The following is a 22,380-nucleotide window of genomic DNA, read 5'->3' as shown; positions in this document are numbered from 1 at the left end:
AGATTTCTCATTTTATTGCACTAACAAATGTGACAAGCTTTTGCATTGAGCAGTTTATTAAAAACTGTCTGATTGGTATCACTGCTAAGAATACCAAACCCATTTTATGCCTTTAGTGCACAAGATGAGACATATCTAGATATGTTATTTGTTAAGGCCTGTTTTCAGGTAACTATTAATTGTATTGATGTGTGCATGAAGAATTTCAAAGTAGAAGTAACCTAAGGTAGTTTTCAATTTGATGAATGCAAAACTTTAATGGAGGAAAATTAACTATTTTTTTTCTGCAAGGTTTATTTCTTTTCTAAGGAAAAATTAACTTCTAACAGCTGAATTACTTGTTTTTTTTTATCTCCAGAGGATATTTTGATGTTTATTGATAATACATGTACAAGAAATATCCAGTGCACTAAAACAATTGTGCTTTTGCTTAACTATGCTTGAATGCTTTGCCATATTTATATTTTTTCTAGTGGTGGACTGCATCAAATGATGAGGGGAAAATATACTATTATGAAGAAACTAGCAATCAGTCCAAATGGCGTCTTCCTGATGTAAGTAGACATGTGCTTTATACATTTTATAGATAATTTATTCTATAGATCATATATACACACACATGCATACACACATCGTCGGATTGACGGCGAAGATTGGAACTAAAAAAAGATGCAACTTTCGTGGATTTCAGCGATGAGGGAGTACCTGTGGTGTATAGTAGGGAAGGGAAAAGCTTGTGGTGTAGTGGGTAGGTAAAAAAAAAAAAAGGCGAAGTGGAGGCATTATTGAAGATAGTGGAAGGAAATGGAGAAGGGGATGAACATGCCTCAAATGCTAGAAGGGGTGTCACAAACGATGTGCAGATGACACAGCTGATGTCGAACAAGGGAATTAACCCCTTCACTACGGGCCAAAATCTCGCGGGCAGCATTAGCTGCCAGTCGTGCAATGTTGTGTCGTAATACTCGCATTATAAAAAATAAAGTTACTGCTGTATTGCTCATTCTCTTTCACCTGTGAATTTTGATAACCATAGAAAATGTGATGAAGCCAGTTTACAGAGTATGGGGGTCACGCAGGTACAACTACAATATATATAATCAAGACGCCGACATCGGCATCCTCGCGTACCCACTTGCTCCTCATGACGCCTGCGTAGGCGTCATTGTATCGAAGGGGTTAAAAGTAGGGATATAGGTAAAAGTAGCTCAATGGGAGGTGGAGAAAAATATTTCTATGGATTTAATGAAGGAGGAGAAGACAACCTCCCCTGATTAGCAAGTCTAGAAGAAAAACTAATAAACACGAATGAATCACGGGAGGTTAGGTTTAGCCAACTCGCAATAATTACACAAAGAGTTGATAAATTGGAAGAACTAAAGAAGGAGAATCAAAACCTAACTAAAGAAGTAGAAGAATTAAAAAGACAATTAAGGGAAGTAAAGGATGAGAATGAGAAATTGAAGAGGAATAATAAAGAAAATAGAGAGTCCATAGCAAAAGAGGGAAGTGGTAGGAACAAAGTCCAGGAGGGTAGCAAAACTGAATTTATAAAGTGAAACAACAGATAAAGAAACACACTCAGGACAGTTATTAAAGTGATGAGAGAGAAGGAGAATATAATAAGATTAAAAGAAAGGTGCTCAGATGAGAGGGAGGGTGGGAGGGGTGTGGAGTGTATTTAGGGATGAAATGGGTGGGAGTGTTTTTATGCCTTTCCCTTTTTGGCTACCTCCCTTGTAAGGGGGAAAAAGCCTTGGTATATGTATGTATGTATAATTATATTGGGAATGGATGCTAAGAGGAGACTGTATGAAGGAGTGATTGTGCCAACAGCACTGTATGGGGCAGAAACGTGGAACATAAAAGAGGAAGAGAGAAGGAGTTTGAATGTGTGTTGAGATGAGGTGTCTGAGAAGTATGATGGGGGTTACTAGGCTAGATAGAGTGAGAAATGAGGTGAGGAGGAGAACGGGGGTGGAAAGGGAATTGGGAGATAGGGTTGATGAAAGAGTGTTGGGATGGTTTGGACACATGGAAAGGATGTGTGAAGAGAGACTGGTAAAGGAGGTGTGGAGGGAGTGAACATGAGGGGACATCCTATGATGAGGTGGATGGATGGGGTGAAGGGGGCTTTGGGGAAGAGGGGAATGTCTGTTGAGGAAGGACGGGAGAGGACAGAAGACAGGGTTGAATGGAGAATAGTTGTATATGGATGATGATGTGATGCATGAGGTGGAATGGGTGGGGGGATGGGGGGTGAGGTAGTATGTGTGAACAAAATTTGACGCAGCCCGAAGGGATTTCTCCCTGTCTTCTCCTTTTATGCATGGGGGGACGGAGAGGGGGGGTTGCTGATTTAATGAAGCGACCTTGCTGTGGATGTGCTGTATCTTGCGACACTGCTTCTGACCCAGGGCAGTGGACAAGGTGCAGGGATGACCCATCATCCAGGAGGTGCTAAGATAAGAGGGAAGGTGGAGGGGTGTGGAGTGTATTTAGGGATGGAATGGGTGGGAATGATTTTATGCCTTTTTCTTTTTGGCTATCTCCCTTGTAAGGGGGAAAAAGCCTTGGTATATGTATGTAATTGTATTAGGATTGGAAGAGAAGTGTAATCCAAATAGGACTACAAGAGTAAGGGATGAGAAAGAATAAGTAAACAAGGTATTAAAAATATGTCAAGGTGAATAAGAAATAGAGAAAGAAATTGAAGAAATTTATAGGCTAGGGAAATACAGTATAGACAAGACCAGACCAATTAACCCCTTCCATACGGTGCCGCACACGTAGGCGTCATGGGGAGCGAGTGTATTCGCGAGGCTGCCATATCGGCGTCTTGATTATATTTATTGTAGTCGCCCCTCCATAATGACATTCTTTCTAATTCTTTTGTAATCGCATTTTCTATGGTTATCAAAATTCACGGGTGAAGAGAGAACGATCGATATAAGCGGTGACTATATTTTATGATGCGAGTATTATTACGACACGTCGTACGGCTGGCATTGGCTGCTGCCACCGAGATCTAAGTCCATGACGCCTACGTGTGCGGCACTGTATGGAAGGGGTTAAGGTTAAATTCAGGTCACAAATGACAGCAGAGAATGTCTTATCAAAAACAGGGAAACTAGCAAAAAGTGATCAGTATAAACAGGTATGGATAAAAAGAGAGATGAATAAAGAGGAAAGAGAGGAAGAAAAAACAAAAAGATTCGAAGCTAAGGAGAAAAAGGTGAACAGAACAGAGTCAAAGATAAATTCTATTAGAGAGTAGTGGATATGAAAGTGAGAAAATGGTTTATAGTAGAGAAAAACAGAAGGGAAACGGAAAACAGGATAGAGGTAACAGAAAATTAAAAGTGTCTTTCACAAGTGTAGATGGCTTAATAACAGAATTGAATGAACTGAATGATTACCTGAAGGAAAAAGAACCGAACATAATGGGAATTGTAAAGACAAAATTGAAAGGTCCATTACCACCCAACAGTGTAGGACATGGTGCATATAATTATTGGATTATAAACAGAGAAGTAAAACAAGGTGGTGGAGTTATGTTCCTGACTAAGAAGGATGTAAATGTGATGAATGTTACATGTGGAAAGAATAGAGTGGAAATAATTATGATAGAAATAGAGGACAGGGACAAGAAGAGCAGGAAGTGTGTGGTAAATTATGTGTCTCCTATAATGGCTTTGTGGGAAGAGAGATATGGAAGACTTCTTGTATGAAAGAAAAATGAGAGTGGTGAAAAGAGACAATCATTCTAACTGGGATGAAGTGATTAGTGGAGTTGCACAAGGAACAGTTTTGGCTCCAGTAATGTTTACTATATATATAAATGATATGGATAAAGGAATTGAAAGTTATATGAGCTTCTTTGTGGAGGATGCAAAACTGTTGAAAAAAGTGAACACCAAAGAAGATTGTGAGTCGCTGCAGAGTGATGTTAATAAAGTATGGGAATGTAGTAGGAAGTGGGAGATGGAATTCAATATTAAGAAGTGTAGTATAATGGAATTTGGAAGAAACAAAAAAAGAATAGTGGGATCATATACATTGGGAGAGGAAGAAATAAAAAAAGTGGAAAAGGAGAAGGACCTGGGAGTCATTATTATGAAAAATATGTCCCCTGAGAAACACATAAACAAAATGTTTGGAGAAACTTGTATTTAATAAGAACAAACAGTTGTTTACATACCTGGACAAAGAAATGGTGAAGAAAATACTAGTCACTTTGATAAGACCAAAATTGGAGTATGCAGCAACAACGTGGTCAACAAGTACAAAAAAGTGAAACAAAACTTGAAAGAATACAAAGAGCAATTATGAAATTGGCACCAACGCTCTCAGAACTATCATATGAGGAGAGGCTGGCAAAACTTGAGTCACAGACATTGGAGCAATAAAGAGAGAGAGGAGACTTGATAACTATAGAATCATGAAAGGCATAGAAACTATTGATAGAGAGGATCTAATAAAATGGGATAGTGGAGAAACAAGAGGACATGTAAAGAAAATAAAAAAGACAATTATAGAAGAGATCTGAATAAGAACAGCTTTCCCCACAGGAAAATAGACATTTTGAACAAGTTAGATGAGAATGTGGTGTGTGCAAAAGCGATACACGGATTTAAAAACAGTCTAGATAAAATGAGATATGGAGATGGGACACCATGAGCATAGCTCCCCTTCCTGTATAATACAATTAGGTAAACACACACACACACACACTCATATATATATATATATGTATATATATATATATATATATATATATATATATATATATATATATATATATAGATATATATATATAAATATATATGCACCTTCACATTTTCTTCTTGACTTGATTCACCTCCTCTTTCTTAATTTCCTTCCAAAACATCTTTTTATTACTTTCAAAATTTTCATTTATACTCTTACCCCATTTCACATCTCTCTTTGGCTCCTTTATCTTATGCTTTACTTCTCTTTTCTTTGTACCTCTCATATGATTCTCTCATCCAGTTTTGTAACCAATCTGTGAAAGCTCGCTTTTTCTCTTCTACAACCTTCTTTGTTTCCTCATCCCACCTTCTATTTCATCCCATCCTCCTTGTTCTACACACCATCTTTGCACACCTTGTGACTCCCTCCTTGAACTTTCCCCATTCCTCCTCCACTCCTAGTTCTACTCTATCCTTCACTCCCTCCCACTCCTCTCTCAGTTTCTTGTACTTCTTTTCTTTCTCATTTAAGCAGTTCACTTTAAGCACCTCCCTACCTTCTGTCCTTTTCCCCTTTCTCCATCTATCCTCCACTCTCAACTTCCATCCACCAAAAAATTATCTGATATTCCCCCTTTCTCACCCTTTAGAATATGTACATCCTTAACTCTTCCTACTATACTCCTGGTTACCACTATATAGTCCATTAACGCTCTATCTACCACCCTTCCATCCACCACCCTCTCCCATGTGTATCTATGCTTGACTTTCTTCCTAAACACTGTGTTTGCTATCATTAACTCTTTAGATACATCTCCACCATCAACTCTCCACAACTATTTTTTCCTGGAAATCCACACTTACCCACTCCATCAATTGGTTCATCTCCTACCCTAGCATTAAGGTCTCTCAATACCACTACATTGATATTTGTCCCTAATACCTCTATGCACTCGTTTAAATCTATCCAAAAAGCCTTTGTTTACTCTTTGCTCTTCTCACTACCAAGCCCATATACACTTACAAAAACCCATATCTCCCTTCTCAGTTTCACCTTCCATATTAACCTTGAAAAAACCTTCCACTCATATATATATATATATATATATATATATATATATATATATATATATATATATATATATATATATATATATATATATATATATATAATATTTATGAGGGGATACAAAAAAAAAAAGAAAAAAAATCTCCAAACCACCAATGCTTACAAGTCGACCGATGAAGACTGTCAGGTAACATTTTTGGACAGAGAAGTAACTCAAGCACCATATAAATTAACATAATACATGTTTTTGTGGTGAAAATGGTATACGCTTCCTGTTGAGCATTTTTTGTTACTTGTTGGTTGAAATGTGTTGTCGTTCAACTAGTAAGCATTGGTTGTTCAGGGCAGGGATTGTCAGGAGAGGAAAATTTATTTCTTTATTTCTACAGATATGATTTAGAAGAAATAATTTTCATCAAAAAAACATGCATCAAGTTAATTATATGCTGCTTGTCAGTCATTTTGATGGTACTGGATGGCATCCAGACGGCTGTGGATGGTACTAAGTCGTAATTACCACAGCCTGTTTCTCAATCTTCTCATGATTTTGCATCATCTGCAGACATATTAGCATAGCTTGTTCCTTCTATCATGTCATTGACATACATATATACATACATAAATATACCAAGGTCTTTTCCCCCTTACAAGGGAGGTAGCCAAAAAGGAAAAGGCATAAAATCATTCCCACCCATTCCATCCCTGAATACACTCCACACCCCTCCACCCTCCCTCTCATCTTAGCACCTCCTGGATGACGGGTCATCCCTGCACCTTGTCCACTGCCCTGGGTCAGAAGCAGTGTTGCAAGACACAGCACATCCACAGCAAGGCCACTTCATTAAATTGGCGATCCCCCCTCTCCGTCCCCCCATGCATAAAGGAGAAGATGGGGAGAAATTCCTTTGGGCTGCGTCAAAATTTGCTCACATATACTACCTCATCCCCTATCGGACCCATTCCACCTCATGCATCACATCATCATCCATGGACAAAAAACATTATTGGTGGAAGCACTGAACCTTGTGGTACTCCACTCGTTACTGATGTCCATCTTGACATCTTGCCTTTTACTACTGTCCTCGTGTATCTTTCCTTCAAAAAGTCTTTCATCCATTGTAATAGTGTGCCACTCATTCCTCCATCATGCTCCAGTTTCCACAAAGTTGACCACGAGGTACTTCATCAAATGCCTTCTTTGGGTCAAGGTACACACAGTCCACCCCCCCCCCCTCCCCCCCTCTCTCTCTCTCTCTCTCTCTCTCTCTCTCTCTCTCTCTCTCTCTCTCTCTCTCTCTCTCTCTCTCTCTCTCTCTCTCTCTCTCTCTCTCTCTCTCTTCCTCTTCCTCTTCCTCTTCCTCTTCCTCTTCCTCTTTGCAGCACATCAATCACTCTTGAGTAAAAGATTAAAAGTTTTGGTACACACGACCTTCCAGATTTGAAGCCAAACTGACTCTATAAAAATGTGCATCTCTTCAAGATGTGTGTGTGTGTGTATATATATATATATATATATACACCCACACACACATGTGTATTTACCTAGTTGTATTATATGGAAAGGGGAGCAATGCTCGTAGTGACACCTCTTTGTATCTCTCAGCATCTAGTTTGTTCTTAGATTCTTGTATGGTTTTTGCACACGCTATTATTTTGCCCAGTTTATTCCAGACATCCACCACTCTGTGTGGATTTTTTTTTTTTTCAGATCTCTTCTATCACTATCCTTTTTGAGTTTCTTTTCACGTCCTCTTGTTTTTCTTTTATCCTACTTTAATAAGTCTTATCTGTCTGTATGTGTGTGTGTATATTATATATATATGTATATATATATATATATATATACATTATATATATATAATATATAATGTATATACTTTTATATATTATATTTTTTTTTTGCCTATTCATGTTGATTTTAATGTATAAGTGTAATGATAGGGGTGCCTGCAAAACTGATGTTAAAGAGAATTGTTCCCCTGCTATCTGTCTTCCAGACATGTCAACACCCACACCAAAATCTGGGTGTGCAGCCCCAAGAGGCTGACAATTGGTCCTCAGACCAAGAGCTTTCTGTCAGTTTTTATAGTATTTCTTCAATCTTTTCACATAAGGAGAACTGACAATGATTTACTGAGTGCAGGTGTTCTATCAGAGTAGTATTGGTGCATCTTGTTATTATTCTCGATTCTTTATTTTGTAATTTATAAAGTGTCCATGATTGCTTTGCTGGTTGTTAAGAGTTAAGCCATGGAAGAATAGTCGAGTGTGGTTCTATAATTTGTTTATAGACAAAAATTAGTTTCAAATGTCCAAAGCATGTGCTTATGATTGGTTTTAGTATGCCTATTTTCTTGTTAATATTCTCTATTGCTCTTTCAGTGCACAAAGTACACTTTTTTATCAACTTTTTTTTTTCTTTTCTTGAATGCAGAATGTTCGGAAAGGGAAACAACTCACCGGTTCACTGCCTTTAGGGTCTTCATTGTCGGGTGATCCAAGCCTTCAGTGTAGGGCTCGAGCATTGTCGGAAGAAAGCAGGGTAAGTTTTTTTTTTTTTTTTTTTCTAATACTATACGAGTAACGTATTCACCTAATACTAATACTGTACAGTATAAAGGATAGAAGTATGCTCGAAAAGTCCTGTGTCTTGTCCTCTGTTTGTCGTGATTTAGTTTTACATTATGAACTTCCCTTCTCAGAGAGGACTTGTTTGGTGCCTTGTTACATGGAATAAGGTAGCTTGCAATACTATGAAATTGCCACCAGGGAACTTTGATCCATCTCCAATCCTGATTTCTTACTGAAGTAGTGATCCTCTAAGTCACCGGGCTGGCTAGCATCACTTTGTTTATCATGATATGATGATGATGATATGGTTTAACGTCACACACACCCCCCTATCAGAAGGCTAGGATGGTGCCCCTCATAGAGGGCTTTGTAGCGTGGAATTTAATTAACCATGCCCTTGGTTCAACTTCACTGGTGGCAGGATTCAAACCGCCCTCCCCTCGACCTTCGCCACAAGTAACGATGCCCTAACCTGCTCATCCAGCAAGCTTACTTGTTTATCATAACTTAATCTAAATTTAATTGATGGTGTATGCGTATTCACATAATGGTAATTTACGAGAAAGGAGTTATACTGTATTGTGAGATCCCATCACTTTTTCTCCAACTAATACACCTAAATTTGAAATAACTTTTGGATTTAACATGGGCTAGGTTAACTTTAAGCCAGTGTAGGAGTAATTCATCTATGTTGAAACTGTATTTCTTGACATCTTTGGACGTAAACTCGCTCCTTGTTATAACAGACTAAATGGAAGCCCAGTGTGTCTGTTGTTTGAAAATAACCATTTTTGGGAAATACAGTGTGAGGACAACTAAACTACATGGTTGTAGTCATAAAATCATAATCATCCATTAAATTGTACATACAACATTGTAAACATCCTTAGCTTTGACAAAAGGTGAGGGTGATTCTTGGGCCTTTATGGATTTAGAGAAGGTGTATGAATTGGAGGTGGAGAGGGAGTAGTGTGAGGTAAAGCTGGGGCTGTGGTACTTTTTCCATCTCTGTTCAATGTGTACATGGATGGGGTGGTACAGGACAGGTACAGGTAATGGGTTGGTAATGGACTGGAGGTGGTTAAAGATAATGGAGAGAAGTGGGAGGTGAGCTGGTTGTTGTTTGCTGATGATACTGCTGGTGGCAGGGCCAGAGGAGGTTTTAAGGCAGTGATGGAGTTTGGGAAGGTATGCAGCAGGAGAAAGTTGAAGGTAAATGTAGGTAAAAGGTGATGAGATGGGCAAGGGGAAAGGATGGCAACAAACTGGAAGTAAGTCCTAAAGGAGAAATGCTGAAGGAAATGGATAGTTTAAAGTATTTGGGGTTGCATGTGGTAGGAAATGGAGGAGTAGGGGTAGAGGTAAATGGTAGACTAAGAGAAACATGTAAATGTCTTGTGGAATTGAAGCCATGTTTGGGAGGAGGGATTGTTCCAGATTGTTCCAAATCTTGATTCTACTTCTTTCTCTAATTTATTCACTTCTAGGTTGTAAATGTAAAGAAAAATTTTCCATTTCCTCACTAATTCAGTGATATCCATAAATTCCTCCCATTGCTTCTTCAAAGAATTTCTTCAACCCAAAACTGAGTCAGCCTTGCCTATATGATTTATTCCCTGGCTCAATTTCCCCACCCACCAGGTGGAATTAAGTTGTTACAGTCACTTTTTCCTATGGGGCAAAGATAAGGAGCTGATGTTGTGCAGCTCTTTGAGTAGTGGACCTAATCTAGTGATAATGTCATCTCTTCTTACCTGGGGTCACTTTCTTTACTGATAGGATCATTGTGTTCTCCATTGCTGTAATTAACAGTGTATTTCCCCAGGAATCTGCTTAGCTACTTGATTCCCATCCCTTCCAGTTGACCTCACTACAGTGAAAATCTCCAATAAGGATTTGTATTGTTATTTTGCTCAATACTTTTCTTTAGGAGGAGAGTTGTGTCCCACATCTTGATATTTGGCTTTATTCCAAGCTTTTTTCTGGGTTTGGGGGGTGCCACCATGAAATGAAGCCTCTGGTCTTCATCCCTTAAGTTCTAAATTTCAGGTGGATTGCTTCAACTATCTCTTCACTGAGATTTGTTTCTTCCCCCTTTTCATTTCTCACATCAACCCTTAGTCACTTCTATTCTCACTGACTGTCTCTTCTCCAAGTGTTGTATCTATTATTCCCCAGCTGTAGATCATTTTTTTGGGGGGGAGTTTGGTGTATAAGAGTGTGTGTGTTTACCTAGTTGTATTTATCTAATTGTGTCTTAAGGGAGGGGGAGCTATGCTTATGGTGTCCCATCTCTGTATCTTGCAGTATCTAAATTGTTCTTAAATTGGTGTATGGTTTTTGCACACACTGTCATTTTGTACAGTTTGTTCCATACTTCCAGCACTGTAGGGAAAGCTGTTCTTTTTCAGATCTCTTCTATAACTGTCCTTTTTGAGCTTCCTTGCCCTCTTGTATTTCTCATATCCCAGTTTAGTAAGTCTTCTCTATCAAGGATTTCCATGTTTGTGTGTCTGCCAGTCTGTCTGCAAAATATAATGATGTCATAGTAAATAATGTGTGTCATAGTAAATATTGCATAATATTTTTTTAAAAGTTGTATTGCTAGCGTATTAATAAAATTTAGGAGTTTGAGGTACTTTTATATGTATTGACATGCATTTAATACAAATTGCAGTTTATAATTTTGGATCATGCATTTAAATATATATACAACACATGACAGTATCCTGTCTAGTATGGGACTTAGACCCTAAATAGGTATTGTATAGAAGAAAAATAGTAGAAACCTTTATTCAAAGAATTCATAAAAGTAATGTAGCATAACTGCTGCTATAAATCATTATAATGAATAATTGTTTTCATTGTTTAATTTTTTATTCTAGAATTCAGAGTATATGTGAGTATATTTGCAAAATTGTAGTGGTGGGTCTGGGGCAAAGGGTCAGGATGTCTAATTTACCATGCATCCCTTAATTTTTAAATGAATTATGAAATTTTCAATCTATGTAAACTTTGCAGATGAGATATGGTTAGCTTTTCTCCTTGTGAACTATAAGAAATGATTAGCATATGCATAGGCTTATCAAAGTGCTTCAGAGTACAGTTCATGATGAAACATCCTCTACAAAATCTCTAGGTCTACCACTGCTGAAAATTATTTATATGATCATTTAAAAAAAAAAAAAAAAAAAAAAAAAAAAAAAAAAAATATATATATATATATATATATATATATATATATATGTACACTGAAGGAGTTAGTGAAGATTTAGATTTGTAAGTTGCTTTCATCTGAGTAACTTTAGAAAATAATTTTTATCTCATGTGGAGTTTACATCATCAAATGTAATAAAATCAGAGTCCTTTACAAAAGATTTCATATTTATTACTTTACAAATAGAATATTAACTTATGAGTTTTAGTATATTAAATTTTCAACATTGCAATACATTAAAATGGTGTTTTTGTCATATGATGCATGTCAGTTTGATATATTATTTTGTTAATTGTCTTGTTTGTCAAGGATTTTGTGTAATAAATTATCATACCGATAGGCAGAAATGATTGTCAATACAAGGCATGAAGGATTTTTGCGGCGCACGTGGTTCATGAAAGATGGTAAAAAGCAGAGGAAGAATTGGGCGAATATGTACGTGAGATACATACCAGGAACTTTCATAGAAGGTTCCAATGGTCTTCTGTTTCTGACAAGGAACAAAAATTTTGAAGATGACAAGGTAAGCTTGGTTTTGGTTCAGTTGAAAGTATAAAATATTCACTGCCTCGTTGTAGTGAGTTTTGTGAGGATTCTTTTGGGTAAATGCACTTATCTGTTATGCACTTATCTGTTATTTTTAGTTATAAAACAACCGGGTATATTATTTATATAGAACAAGGAACAAGGTTTAATGCCCTGATACTTGAATATACATTCTGCATCAAATTTAGTTTTATTGATATGAGAAATGTATGGATGGTCTTTTACATTTCCAGCATAGGGGGTATTACTTATTAAGTTATTTATGGTTGTTCAATGTGTACATAGATGGGATGGTGCGGGAGGTAAAGGCAAGGGTAATGGACAGGGGACTAGAGATAGTTAAATAAAGAAAAGTGGGAGGTGAGGCAGTTGTTGTTTGCTGACAACACTGTGTTTGTGGCAGGGTCAGAGGTTGATTAACCTCTTCCATATGATGATGCCTATGTAGGTGTCATGAAGTGTGAGTGGGTGTAGGAGGCACAGGCCATCTTGTAAAGTGGAACTATACAGGCATTCCTCCAGTCCTCTAGCACTCTCTCTGCCCTTATACACACATTAAAAGATATCATTAGCTAGTCCACTATTATTGTACTGCCTTTCTCCAGACATTCCACATGATGTCCATCCAACCCAGATGCCTTACCTGCTCTCATCATTTTCAAAACTACTTGTACATAGATATACCAAAGGCTTTTTCCCCCTTGCATGGGAGGTAGCCAAAAAACAAAGGCACAAAAACCACCCTACTCCATCAAACCCCGCCAGATATTAGCCCTACAGAAGAATCCCTCCTAAGAGCAAAAACCACACTACTATGACCACATTCAGATATCTAGCACTAAAGATGTATTAACACTGAATAGGCCACAAAAACAAACAATCCCTGAAAAACCATCACACAGATGACACTAAACACTTTATTTTACAAAGTCTCACCCCAGCCATACCCACACAAGAACACAGTATTTCTTCCTTGAGTGATTTTGGACCAATCCAGCGGCTGTCGCTGGTGACCTGGGAGCCATAGGGCTTTTGCAAGAGAGATCTGGGGCAGTGAATTGACTGATCAAGGCATCATCTCGTATATGTATTGTTACATTGGCTGACCCTGGTGTGCACAGATTTATGACTAATGTTATTTTCCATCTTGCAGAAAGTGGAAAGTTTTCATCTATACACAACATGCATTGTTGAAAATGGGGAAAAGAAAACCAGTCGCCCAAATACCATATGTTTGAAGAATGGTCAAGGCTGTGAACTTCTCCTGCAAGCAGATGATAGTTTTTTACTCAAAGGTTGGATTGATGTCTTGAGACAGCATGTAAGTGTCAGAATGTGAGGTTACCATAAATCACATTGTCTGAAGCTTTAAGTATAATTTTGTTTTAACATAGTTTGCACTTCATTTAGTAATACAAGCAGATATGTGCATATATTACAAAGGATTACAAAGGCGGGGCATGCTGACAGGAGACCTTTTGGTCCCTAACTATATATATATATATATATATATATATATATATATATATATATATATATATATATATATATATATATTCTCACCTCACCAAACACCTGTTAGGCCATGGCCTCTCAGCTGCCAGTTCCTCATTTACAGTTCTCTGCCTCTCCATTCTATCCATGAATATTTGATTCCATGACACTTCATCCATATATATACACACACATCTGCTTGATGTTGCAGTATTACTAAATAATGAGTGAAGAAAAACTAGTAGAAGAGGTGTGGAAGGCAAAGGGGAAGGAGTGAACATGAGGGGGTGACCTAGGATGAGATGGATGGATGGAGTAAAAGGGGCATTGGGAAAGAGGGGAATGTCTGTTGAGGAAGGACAAGAGAGGACAAGATAGGAGTGAATGGAGGATGGTGTATGGATGATGCTATGATGCATAAGGGGGAGTGGGTGGGGTATTGGGGATGAGGGAGCATATATGAGAAATAAATTGACGCAGCCTGAAGGGATTTCTCCCCGTCTTCTCCTTTTCTGTATGAGGGGACAGAGGGGTGTCTCCGATTTAATGAAGCGGCCTTGCTGTGGATGTGCTGTGTCTTGCGACACTGCTTCTGACCCAGGGCAGTGGATGAGATGCAGGGATGACCTGTCATCCAGGAGGTGCTAAGATAAGAGGGAGGGTAGAATGGAGTATGTTAGGGATGGAATGGGTGGGAGTAGATTTTATGCTTTTTTTGGAGGGGGTGGCTACCTCCCTTTTAAGGGGGAAAAAGCCTTTTGTATATATGTTTGTGTATATATATATATATATATATATATATATATATTGCAAATTGATGTCAACCTTTATCACACAAGAAGAATGTGTCCAGTTTCTCAATAATGCTCTTTACACCATCTTCACTCTTCAGAACTGTTAATTCAATTTCAAAAGACTGCAGGTTAGCTCGGCCAGTTAAGGATAGATATATGGCTAGTACCTGTTTATCCTTATTTAAATCAGTTAATTCACACCATATGATTGTATCCTCTTTCCACTTTTCATATTTAGATTCATTATCAAACTCAGTAGGGCACTTAGAAGAAGCCATAACTACTCTCAGCTACCACATTGATAGGCTAAACTTATTCCAATCGCTTCCTTTACACTGGGGACCCAGCACTTCACATAGTAGCACAATAACTCTACCTGGTGGCTGTTCCCTGAACCACACAAATCCAGTATAGCTGCTCTCAGCCAAATGACAACAATGAACACTCCAACATAAACCATATGAGGAGAGACTAAAAGCACTGGGTCTACCAACTTTGAAAGATAGAAAAGAAATAGGTGATAAGATTATAGTGTTCAGGTCACTAAAGGTGATAGATTGCATTGATAGAAGAGATCTGATTAAGATTAAGAGAGCTTTAAAAGGTCATGGAATTAAGGAAGACCACATGTTGAAAGAATGGGAATACAATTTTCCATATAGATGTATATGTGGAATAGCTTAGAAGGTGATATAGCCCAAGTTCAAACAATACACAAGTTCAAATCTAGATATGATAATTGGAAATCAAAGATATAGATTGTTGGAACTATACATGAATTTGAGTCTAGGTATGATGAAAAATTAGAGAATAAGGGAAGGAGCCCTATGAATTGATCCTTTCCTGTATACTACACTTGTGGTGCGGTGGTTAGAGTTCTCACCTGCCACTACGGCAGTCCAGGTTCGAATCCCGCCCAGGGCTGATATGAATTCAGTATCACTGCTCTGTGGGGTGTCACTCCAACTATCGTGTGCGGGGAATTGGGGATGTGTGTGCGTGTAAGGTCACAGCATTACCCATAGATCGGTCATATGAGCTCTTGGGTCCAAGACCATGATGGTGAATCATACACTTACATTCAGTACTTCCCCATTAAGATTCATTATTTCAAATAAATTTGAATGTATGACTAATAGTAGTATGAGTGTTTATGTTGATATTTTGTATGCACAGGAAGGAGTGCTGTTCAGCAATACTACAGAAGGAGAAGATAAGAAGGGCAAGAAAATCGGTGACAAATGTAAGTATTTTTAAAAGTATTGAAAAGTTTGTAAATATGTCAATGTTAATCCCTAACTTTATGATACGTAAGTCAATATATTGAGACCTAGAGTGGTTATCTTATAGTGGTAGTTCTGCGAGACATTTTGCAAGATCACCATTGCAGCCTCTTTTCCACTGCTGCTGTCCTCCTTATATCCTCATTTCTCACTCTCCACCCCCACTACACTTCTCAAAATATAGATATACATGTGTATATATTTCTATTTCAGTGAAAAAGGCTGCAAGTGTAGAGAACCTTAATCCTGACAATAAAGGTATTCGAGAAAAGCTAAGGTTCTTGATTAAGCGTAGACCTACTCAAGAAATTTTGGTGAAAAAGGGAATTTACAAAGGTATGTCAAATTACAAGACAGTGCAAATTGGGTTTATCCCAATATTTATGATGACATTGTTCAATATATTTTTCATTTTGTGTATGGATCTGCCTGATCCTATAAAGTTAGTTTTTTATCATATGGAAGTATAACTAGCTTTTACAAAATGTTAGAAGTAAAATTAAGAAAAATCTTGTATCTAAGCAGTATATTTCAGCCTCTGAGAAAGCAAATAAGATTCTAGGACTGATTGTATGATCTTTTGATTTGAAAAGACCATCTCTCATTAACAAGGTATATAAATCATTAGTTCGTCCACATTTGGAATATGCTGTTCCCATATGGTCACTGAATCTTATTAAAGACATTGACAGATTGGAAAAAGTACAAAGGCAAGCCACAAAACTGATTCCAAAGATTAATAATAAATCATACAAAAATTGACTAAAACATGTGAATTTGTTTTCCCCTAAAAAGCGTAGACTCAGAGGTGACTTGATACAGGTTTTTAAGATTCTAAAGGGAATTGACAATATCAAAAGTGACAAAAATTTTATACTGAATGAGAATTCGACAAGAAATAATGGTCTCAAACTGTCAGGAAATAGATTTAATTTGGAAGTGGGTAGAAACAACTTTGCCAACCATGTAGTTAATGAATGGAATAAACGTACTGCAGAGGCAGTGCATTGAAGTTCAGTTCGAAGCTTTATGATTTGTTTAGATAAACACCTAAGCAAGATGCTGTAATGACTTTCATTTATTTTATTTGTTTGTTATTATTTGTCTTTATTATTATTTGCTTGATTTTCATTTATTATTAGTTATCTGTCAATTTATTATTATTTACCTGTTTGTTTATTATTTAACTATACTTATACATTTATTTATTTTATTTATTATTATTTATATTATAATTTTTTTTTTTAATTCATTGATCATTATTATAATTTTTTTTACATTGGACCTAGTTGGTATATATATATATATATATATAGATATATATATATATATAGATAGATATATATATAGATATATAGATATACTTTTTTTTTTCTTATTCTTTCCTGGTAACATCACTTCTGAAAAGTATTTGGCTACAATATATTAAATTTATTACTGTTGCAAATTTTCAGAGGCTGTATTTGGAAGCATTTTAACTACACTGTGTACCAAGGATTCGACAGATGTTCCGTTGTTTGTACTACAGTGTATAAAAAATATTGAGAAAAGTGAAGAAAACCTCAAATCAGATGGCTTATATAGAATTTCCGGCAATGCAGCTGTTGTGCAGAAGATTCGTTTAGAGGTAAGATAAATTATGAAAGTGTGTTTAAAATTGGGCTTTGGGGAAGAGGGGAATGTCTGTTGAGGAAGGAAGGGAGAGGACGGAAGACAGAGGTGAGTGGAGAATGGTTGTATATGGATGATGTTGTGATTGCATGAGGAGGTAGTATGTGTGAGTAATTTTGACGCAGCCCGAAGGGATTTCTCCCCGTCCTCGCCTTATATGCAAAGGGGGACGGAGAGGGGGGGGTCGCCGATTAAATGAAGCGGCCTTGCTGTGGATGTACTGTGTCTTGCGACACTGCTTCTGACCCAGGGCGGTGGGCAGAGTGCAGGGATGACCCGTCATCCAGGAGGTGCTCAGATGAGAGGAAGGGTGGGAGGGGTGTGGAGTGTATTTAGGGATGAAATGGGTGGGAGTGTTTTTATGCCTTTCCCTTTTTGGCTACCTCCCTTGGAAGGGGGAAAAAGCCTTGGTATATGTATGTATGTACTTTGAAAAGGCGTCTAAGTAGACAATAAAGGACCAGTGACGAGCAGGACCCCGATAAGGGGATGGTGGGGGTGGGCAGGAGTGCTGGGCAAAGCCCCAGGGCGGCACATTTTGGGGGTGCGGCACTTTTGGTGAAAAGAAGGTAAAGCAAATTCCTCCTAAGGTACTTTTAATGCATGATTTATTTATCATGAGTTGTGTGTATAAACGTTGTTTTGTGGATGAATGTTACATGTGAATTGTGCTAGTGGCCATCAGATGTGGAAGGTGGTGGTATGTTGGGGGGGCACTTCTAAAGTGCCGCCCCGGGGCGACACTTTTCGACTCGCCCCGGGGTGGCACTTTTCGACTCGCCCCGGGGTGGCACTTTTCGACTCGCCCCTGGGCGGCACTTTTTGACTTGTCCCGGGGTGGCACTTTTCGACTCGCCCCTGGGCGGCACTTTTCGACTCGCCCCGGGGCGGCACTTTTCGACTCGCCCCGGGGCGGCACTTTTCGACTCGCCCCGGGGCGGCACTTTTCGACTCGCCCCGGGGCGGCACTTTTTGACTTGCCCCGGGGCGGCACTTTTCGACTCGCCCCGGGGTGGCACTTTTCAACTCGCCCCGGGGCGGCACTTTTCAACTCGCCTCGGGGTGCCCCTTTTCGACTTACCCTGGGGCGGCACTTTTCGACTCGCCCCTGGGCGGCACTTTTCGACTCGCCCCTGGGCGGCACTTTTCGACTCGCCTCGGGGTGCCCCTTTTCGACTTACCCTGGGGCGGCACTTTTCGACTCGCCCCTGGGCGGCACTTTTCGACTCGCCCCTGGGCGGCACTTTTCGACTCGCCTTGGGGCGGCTCTTACCCATGTCAGGGCCCTGGTGACGGGTATCTGTTTGCATGTGGTGGTCCTGCAAGATGGAAAGGGACGTTACCAGTTTTCAAAACCCGTCAATCCCTTCTCCTCCATTAAGAGGTGCATCCCTGGGCTTAAGATCTCTTTTCATCAACTTCAACTGTATTTCTTACACCTTTTTTTCATGAAAGTAGCAGTCGACGACAAGACTGACAAGCTAAACACCATGTGAGGACAGAGCCTTTATTTGTACGACATTTTGCTTATTACAGCTTTTTCAAGTACATGTATTCGTACTTGAAAAAGCTGTAATAAATGAAACATCGTACAAATAAAGGCTCCGTTCTCACATGGTATTTAGCTCGTCATTTCTCACACCTTTTCATACATGAAGAGTTGAGAAGTAGTAGCTGCTCTCCTCTCCCAGGCACATTGAGCCAGTGACGCAGAAACCGTTCTACACCGGTAAAATGCAGAAAACATTCCAGAGTTTCTTCCTAGAGATAATTGTGGGAGGTTTCAAATACTTACCAACAGCTGTAGGGCTGCAGGTTTTACATGTAGTGTAACTCAAGGGACGATGATGTGATGCATGAGGGGAAGTGGGTGGGGGATGGGTTGTGAGGGAATATGTGTGGGAAATAAATTGACACAGCCTGAAGGGATTTCTCCCCATCTCCTTTTCTGCATGAGGAGACGGAGAGGGAGGTTGCCGATTTAATGAAGCGGCCTTGCTGTGGATGTGCTGTGTCTTGTAGTGACACTGCTTCTGATCCAGGGCAGTGGATAAGATGCAGGGATGACCTGTCATCCAGGAGGTGCCAAGATAAGAGGGAGGGAAGAGGGTAGAGGGGAGTGGAGTATGTAGGGGATGGAATGGGTGGGAGTGGTTTTCATGCCTTTGTTTTTTTTGGCTACCTCCCTTGTAAGGAGGAAAAATCCTTTGGTATATGTGTGTATGTGTATGAAACTCAAGGCAACAATTGATTGACTGGACAACAATTTTCTCTGGTGGACAAGTTTTTTTTTTTTTCTTCCAACCTTGAGGAGATGAGATGGGTGGGATAGAAAGGGTGATGGAGAGGACTGTAATGGGTGGTAATAGGTATGTGCCTCTGACTTAGCTACCTCCCTTATAAGGGGGAAAAAAGATCTTGGCATATAGATGGAAGTTTCAACCTTGATATTTATTTATTTTTTATTTATTTATTTATTTGGAAGCTCACTGGCTGAGTGGGTTAGGGCGTCGTTACTTGCAGCGAAGGTTGAGGGGATGGTGGTTTGAATCCTACCACCGGCAAAGTTGAACCAAGGGCATGGTGTATTAAATTCCACGCTACAAAGCCTTCTGTGAGGGGGCACTGTTCTAGCCTTCCGATAGGGGGGAGTTTGTGACGTTAAACCATATCATCATCATCATCATTTATTTACTTATTTATTTTATTATTATTATTATTTTTTTTTTACTAAGATGATAAATGCCCTGTTATTAGAACAATTTTATTAACTGTACTATAAGTCTCTTGTCTGTATTTTGGAATACAATTGAATTTGGAGTAGTAGGTTTAATTCATTATGAGGAGACAGATGTAGATATGACTAAACTTAAAAAAAGCCAATAGATGATTAAAATTCGGAAAAGTGGAGAAGAAACAGGGAAAGGCCTTTATCTCCTTATGAATAGAGTCTGAACCAAAACCACATTTTGTCCCATAAATTTGTGTAGGAGAAAATTATAAGAAATGGAAGATGATAGTCCTATCTTTCCATCCTTATTGAATATATACATGACTGTGGTCCTTTGGGATGTCACTGAAGGAAAGGAAATAGTTCGTCAGTAATGTTTCATGAGACTCGGTATGTATCATCTTAAATTGCCATAGTTAATTTTTGAATAGCTATATACATTGCTTTTTTATGTCTGGAAATTGTAGAACTTCCTGAGGTTAATGCTAAGAATGATAATATGAAAAGGTATATCTATCTAATTGATATACATTGCTTATTCTTTTGTCTGGAAATCATAGAACTGTATACATTTATAGCCATTTCCCTAGGTTAATGATAAAAATGAATTATTTGGAAAGATTTTTATCCTATAGATTTCTTTTTGCAGGTTGAACAGAGAAATTATGCAATTTTGGAAGAAGAAAAAGATGTTCACAATTTGACTGGAGCACTCAAATTGTTTTTTAGAGAACTGAAAGAACCGCTTATTCCATTTGTGAATTATGACACGTTCATTCAAGCCACAGCATCAGGTAAGTTTCTGTCGGAACTGTTTTTTGTATATTTTGATACACCCTGAAGGGATTTCTCTCCATCTTCTCTTTCTGCATTAGAGGATGGAGAGTGGAGGTTGCCAATTAAGTGACCCGTCACCCATAAGGTTGAATGGGTTGGGGGATGGGGGGTGAGGTAGTATGTATGAGAAAAAATTTGACGCAGGCCGAAGGGATTTCTCCCCCATCTTCTCCTTTTCTGCTTGAGGGGATGGAGAGGGGGGGTCGCTGATTTAATGAAGCGGCCTTGCTGTGGATGTGCTGTGTCTTGCGACACTGCCTCTGACCCAGGGCAGCGGACAAGATGCAGGAATGACCCGTCATCCAGGAGGTGCCAAGATAGGAGGGAGGGTAGAGGGTGGAGGGGAGTGGAGTGTATTTAGGGATGGAATGCGAGGGAATGGTTTTTATGCCTTTTTCTTTTTGGCAACCTCCCTTGTAAAGGGGAAAAATCCCTTGGTATATGTATGTACGTCATCCACGAGGAGCTAAGATGAGAGGCAGGAAAGGGTGGTGGATGGGAGTGGAATGGGTGGGAGTAAATTCTTGCCTAGTAAGTACTTGCCTTTAGACTTGGCTACCTCTCTTGTAAGGGGGAAAAAGCCGTTGGTATATAGATAGATAGGATGACAGGAGAGGGTCACTGTATAGTCAAGTGGATGAGGCAAACTGGCTTTGGCTGTCGGGCACTACTATGGAGGTGCTCCCTTGTAAGGGGGGAAAAGCCCTCGGTATATAGATAGATAGGACGACAGGAGAGGGACACTGTATAGTGAAGTGGATGAGGCAAACTGGCTTTGGCTGTCGGGCACTACCATGGAGGTGCTGTGTCTTCTAACATAAGCAGTGGGTGGGGGGATAAGGATAACCTTCATCCTTCATGTTTTGATTGGTGTGGGATTGGTGAAGGGTGAGTGCATATCTTGATTCAGCTTCTCACCCTTAAAAAGTGGAGAGTTCCTTTTGGTATATGTATGTAGAAATATGAGGTAAATTGGGACAATGAGTAATAAGTTAAACACCATATGAGGACAGAGCCTTTATTTGTATGACGTTTCGCTTATTACAGCTTTTTCAAGTACACAGTTGAGATACACATGTACTTGAAAAATCTGTAATAAGCGAAACTTCGTACAAATAAAGGCTCCATCCTCATATGGTGTTTAACTCATCAGCCTTGTCGGCAACTGCTACTTTCATGAAAACAATGAGTAATACTTTAGCCCTTGAAGAGACATGTAAATAACTACACATATTTTTACTTGTAATTTTCATTGTGCGGATTTTTTTTTTTTAGCTGAGAATCGTAAAAGTGGGAAGCAAGCAGAGTTGTTAGAAAAAGCAGTAAGATGTTTGCCAAAACAACACCACGATACTCTTAGGCAGCTTTTACGGCATTTGAAGAGGTAATATATTGGAAGTTCTGTAAAGATTACTGTTACTATTGTATCTCATTCCTTTCTTGTAACCTTGGTTT

The 22,380-nt window shown here is 38.9% G+C and overlaps 1 protein-coding gene across 5 annotated transcripts in view; it reads left to right on the top strand.

Moving 5' to 3' along the window:
* LOC143022420 (uncharacterized) overlaps positions 1-22,380 on the top strand; it is a 49,551-nt gene that overhangs the window by 17,559 nt on the left and 9,612 nt on the right. For 3 of the 5 annotated variants that reach the window (XM_076180609.1, XM_076180606.1, XM_076180607.1), the window contains 9 exons: positions 474-554; positions 8,216-8,323; positions 11,910-12,092; positions 13,269-13,436; positions 15,580-15,646; positions 15,900-16,022; positions 17,141-17,313; positions 20,738-20,882; positions 22,201-22,309. In XM_076180609.1, coding sequence (XP_076036724.1) covers positions 474-554; positions 8,216-8,323; positions 11,910-12,092; positions 13,269-13,436; positions 15,580-15,646; positions 15,900-16,022; positions 17,141-17,313; positions 20,738-20,882; positions 22,201-22,309 — 1,157 coding nt within the window. The remainder of the gene's footprint in view (positions 1-473; positions 555-8,215; positions 8,324-11,909; positions 12,093-13,268; positions 13,437-15,579; positions 15,647-15,899; positions 16,023-17,140; positions 17,314-20,737; positions 20,883-22,200; positions 22,310-22,380) is intronic. The other 2 variants (XM_076180610.1, XM_076180608.1) reach the window with 1 other exon arrangement.

Source organism: Oratosquilla oratoria, chromosome 44 (genome assembly GCF_046742065.1).
Source record: "Oratosquilla oratoria isolate Oo_2021 chromosome 44, ASM4674206v1, whole genome shotgun sequence".
Taxonomy (NCBI): Eukaryota; Metazoa; Arthropoda; class Malacostraca; order Stomatopoda; family Squillidae; genus Oratosquilla; species Oratosquilla oratoria.
Note: the sequence above shows the minus strand (reverse complement) of the source record. Positions and strands in the feature narration are given on the sequence as shown.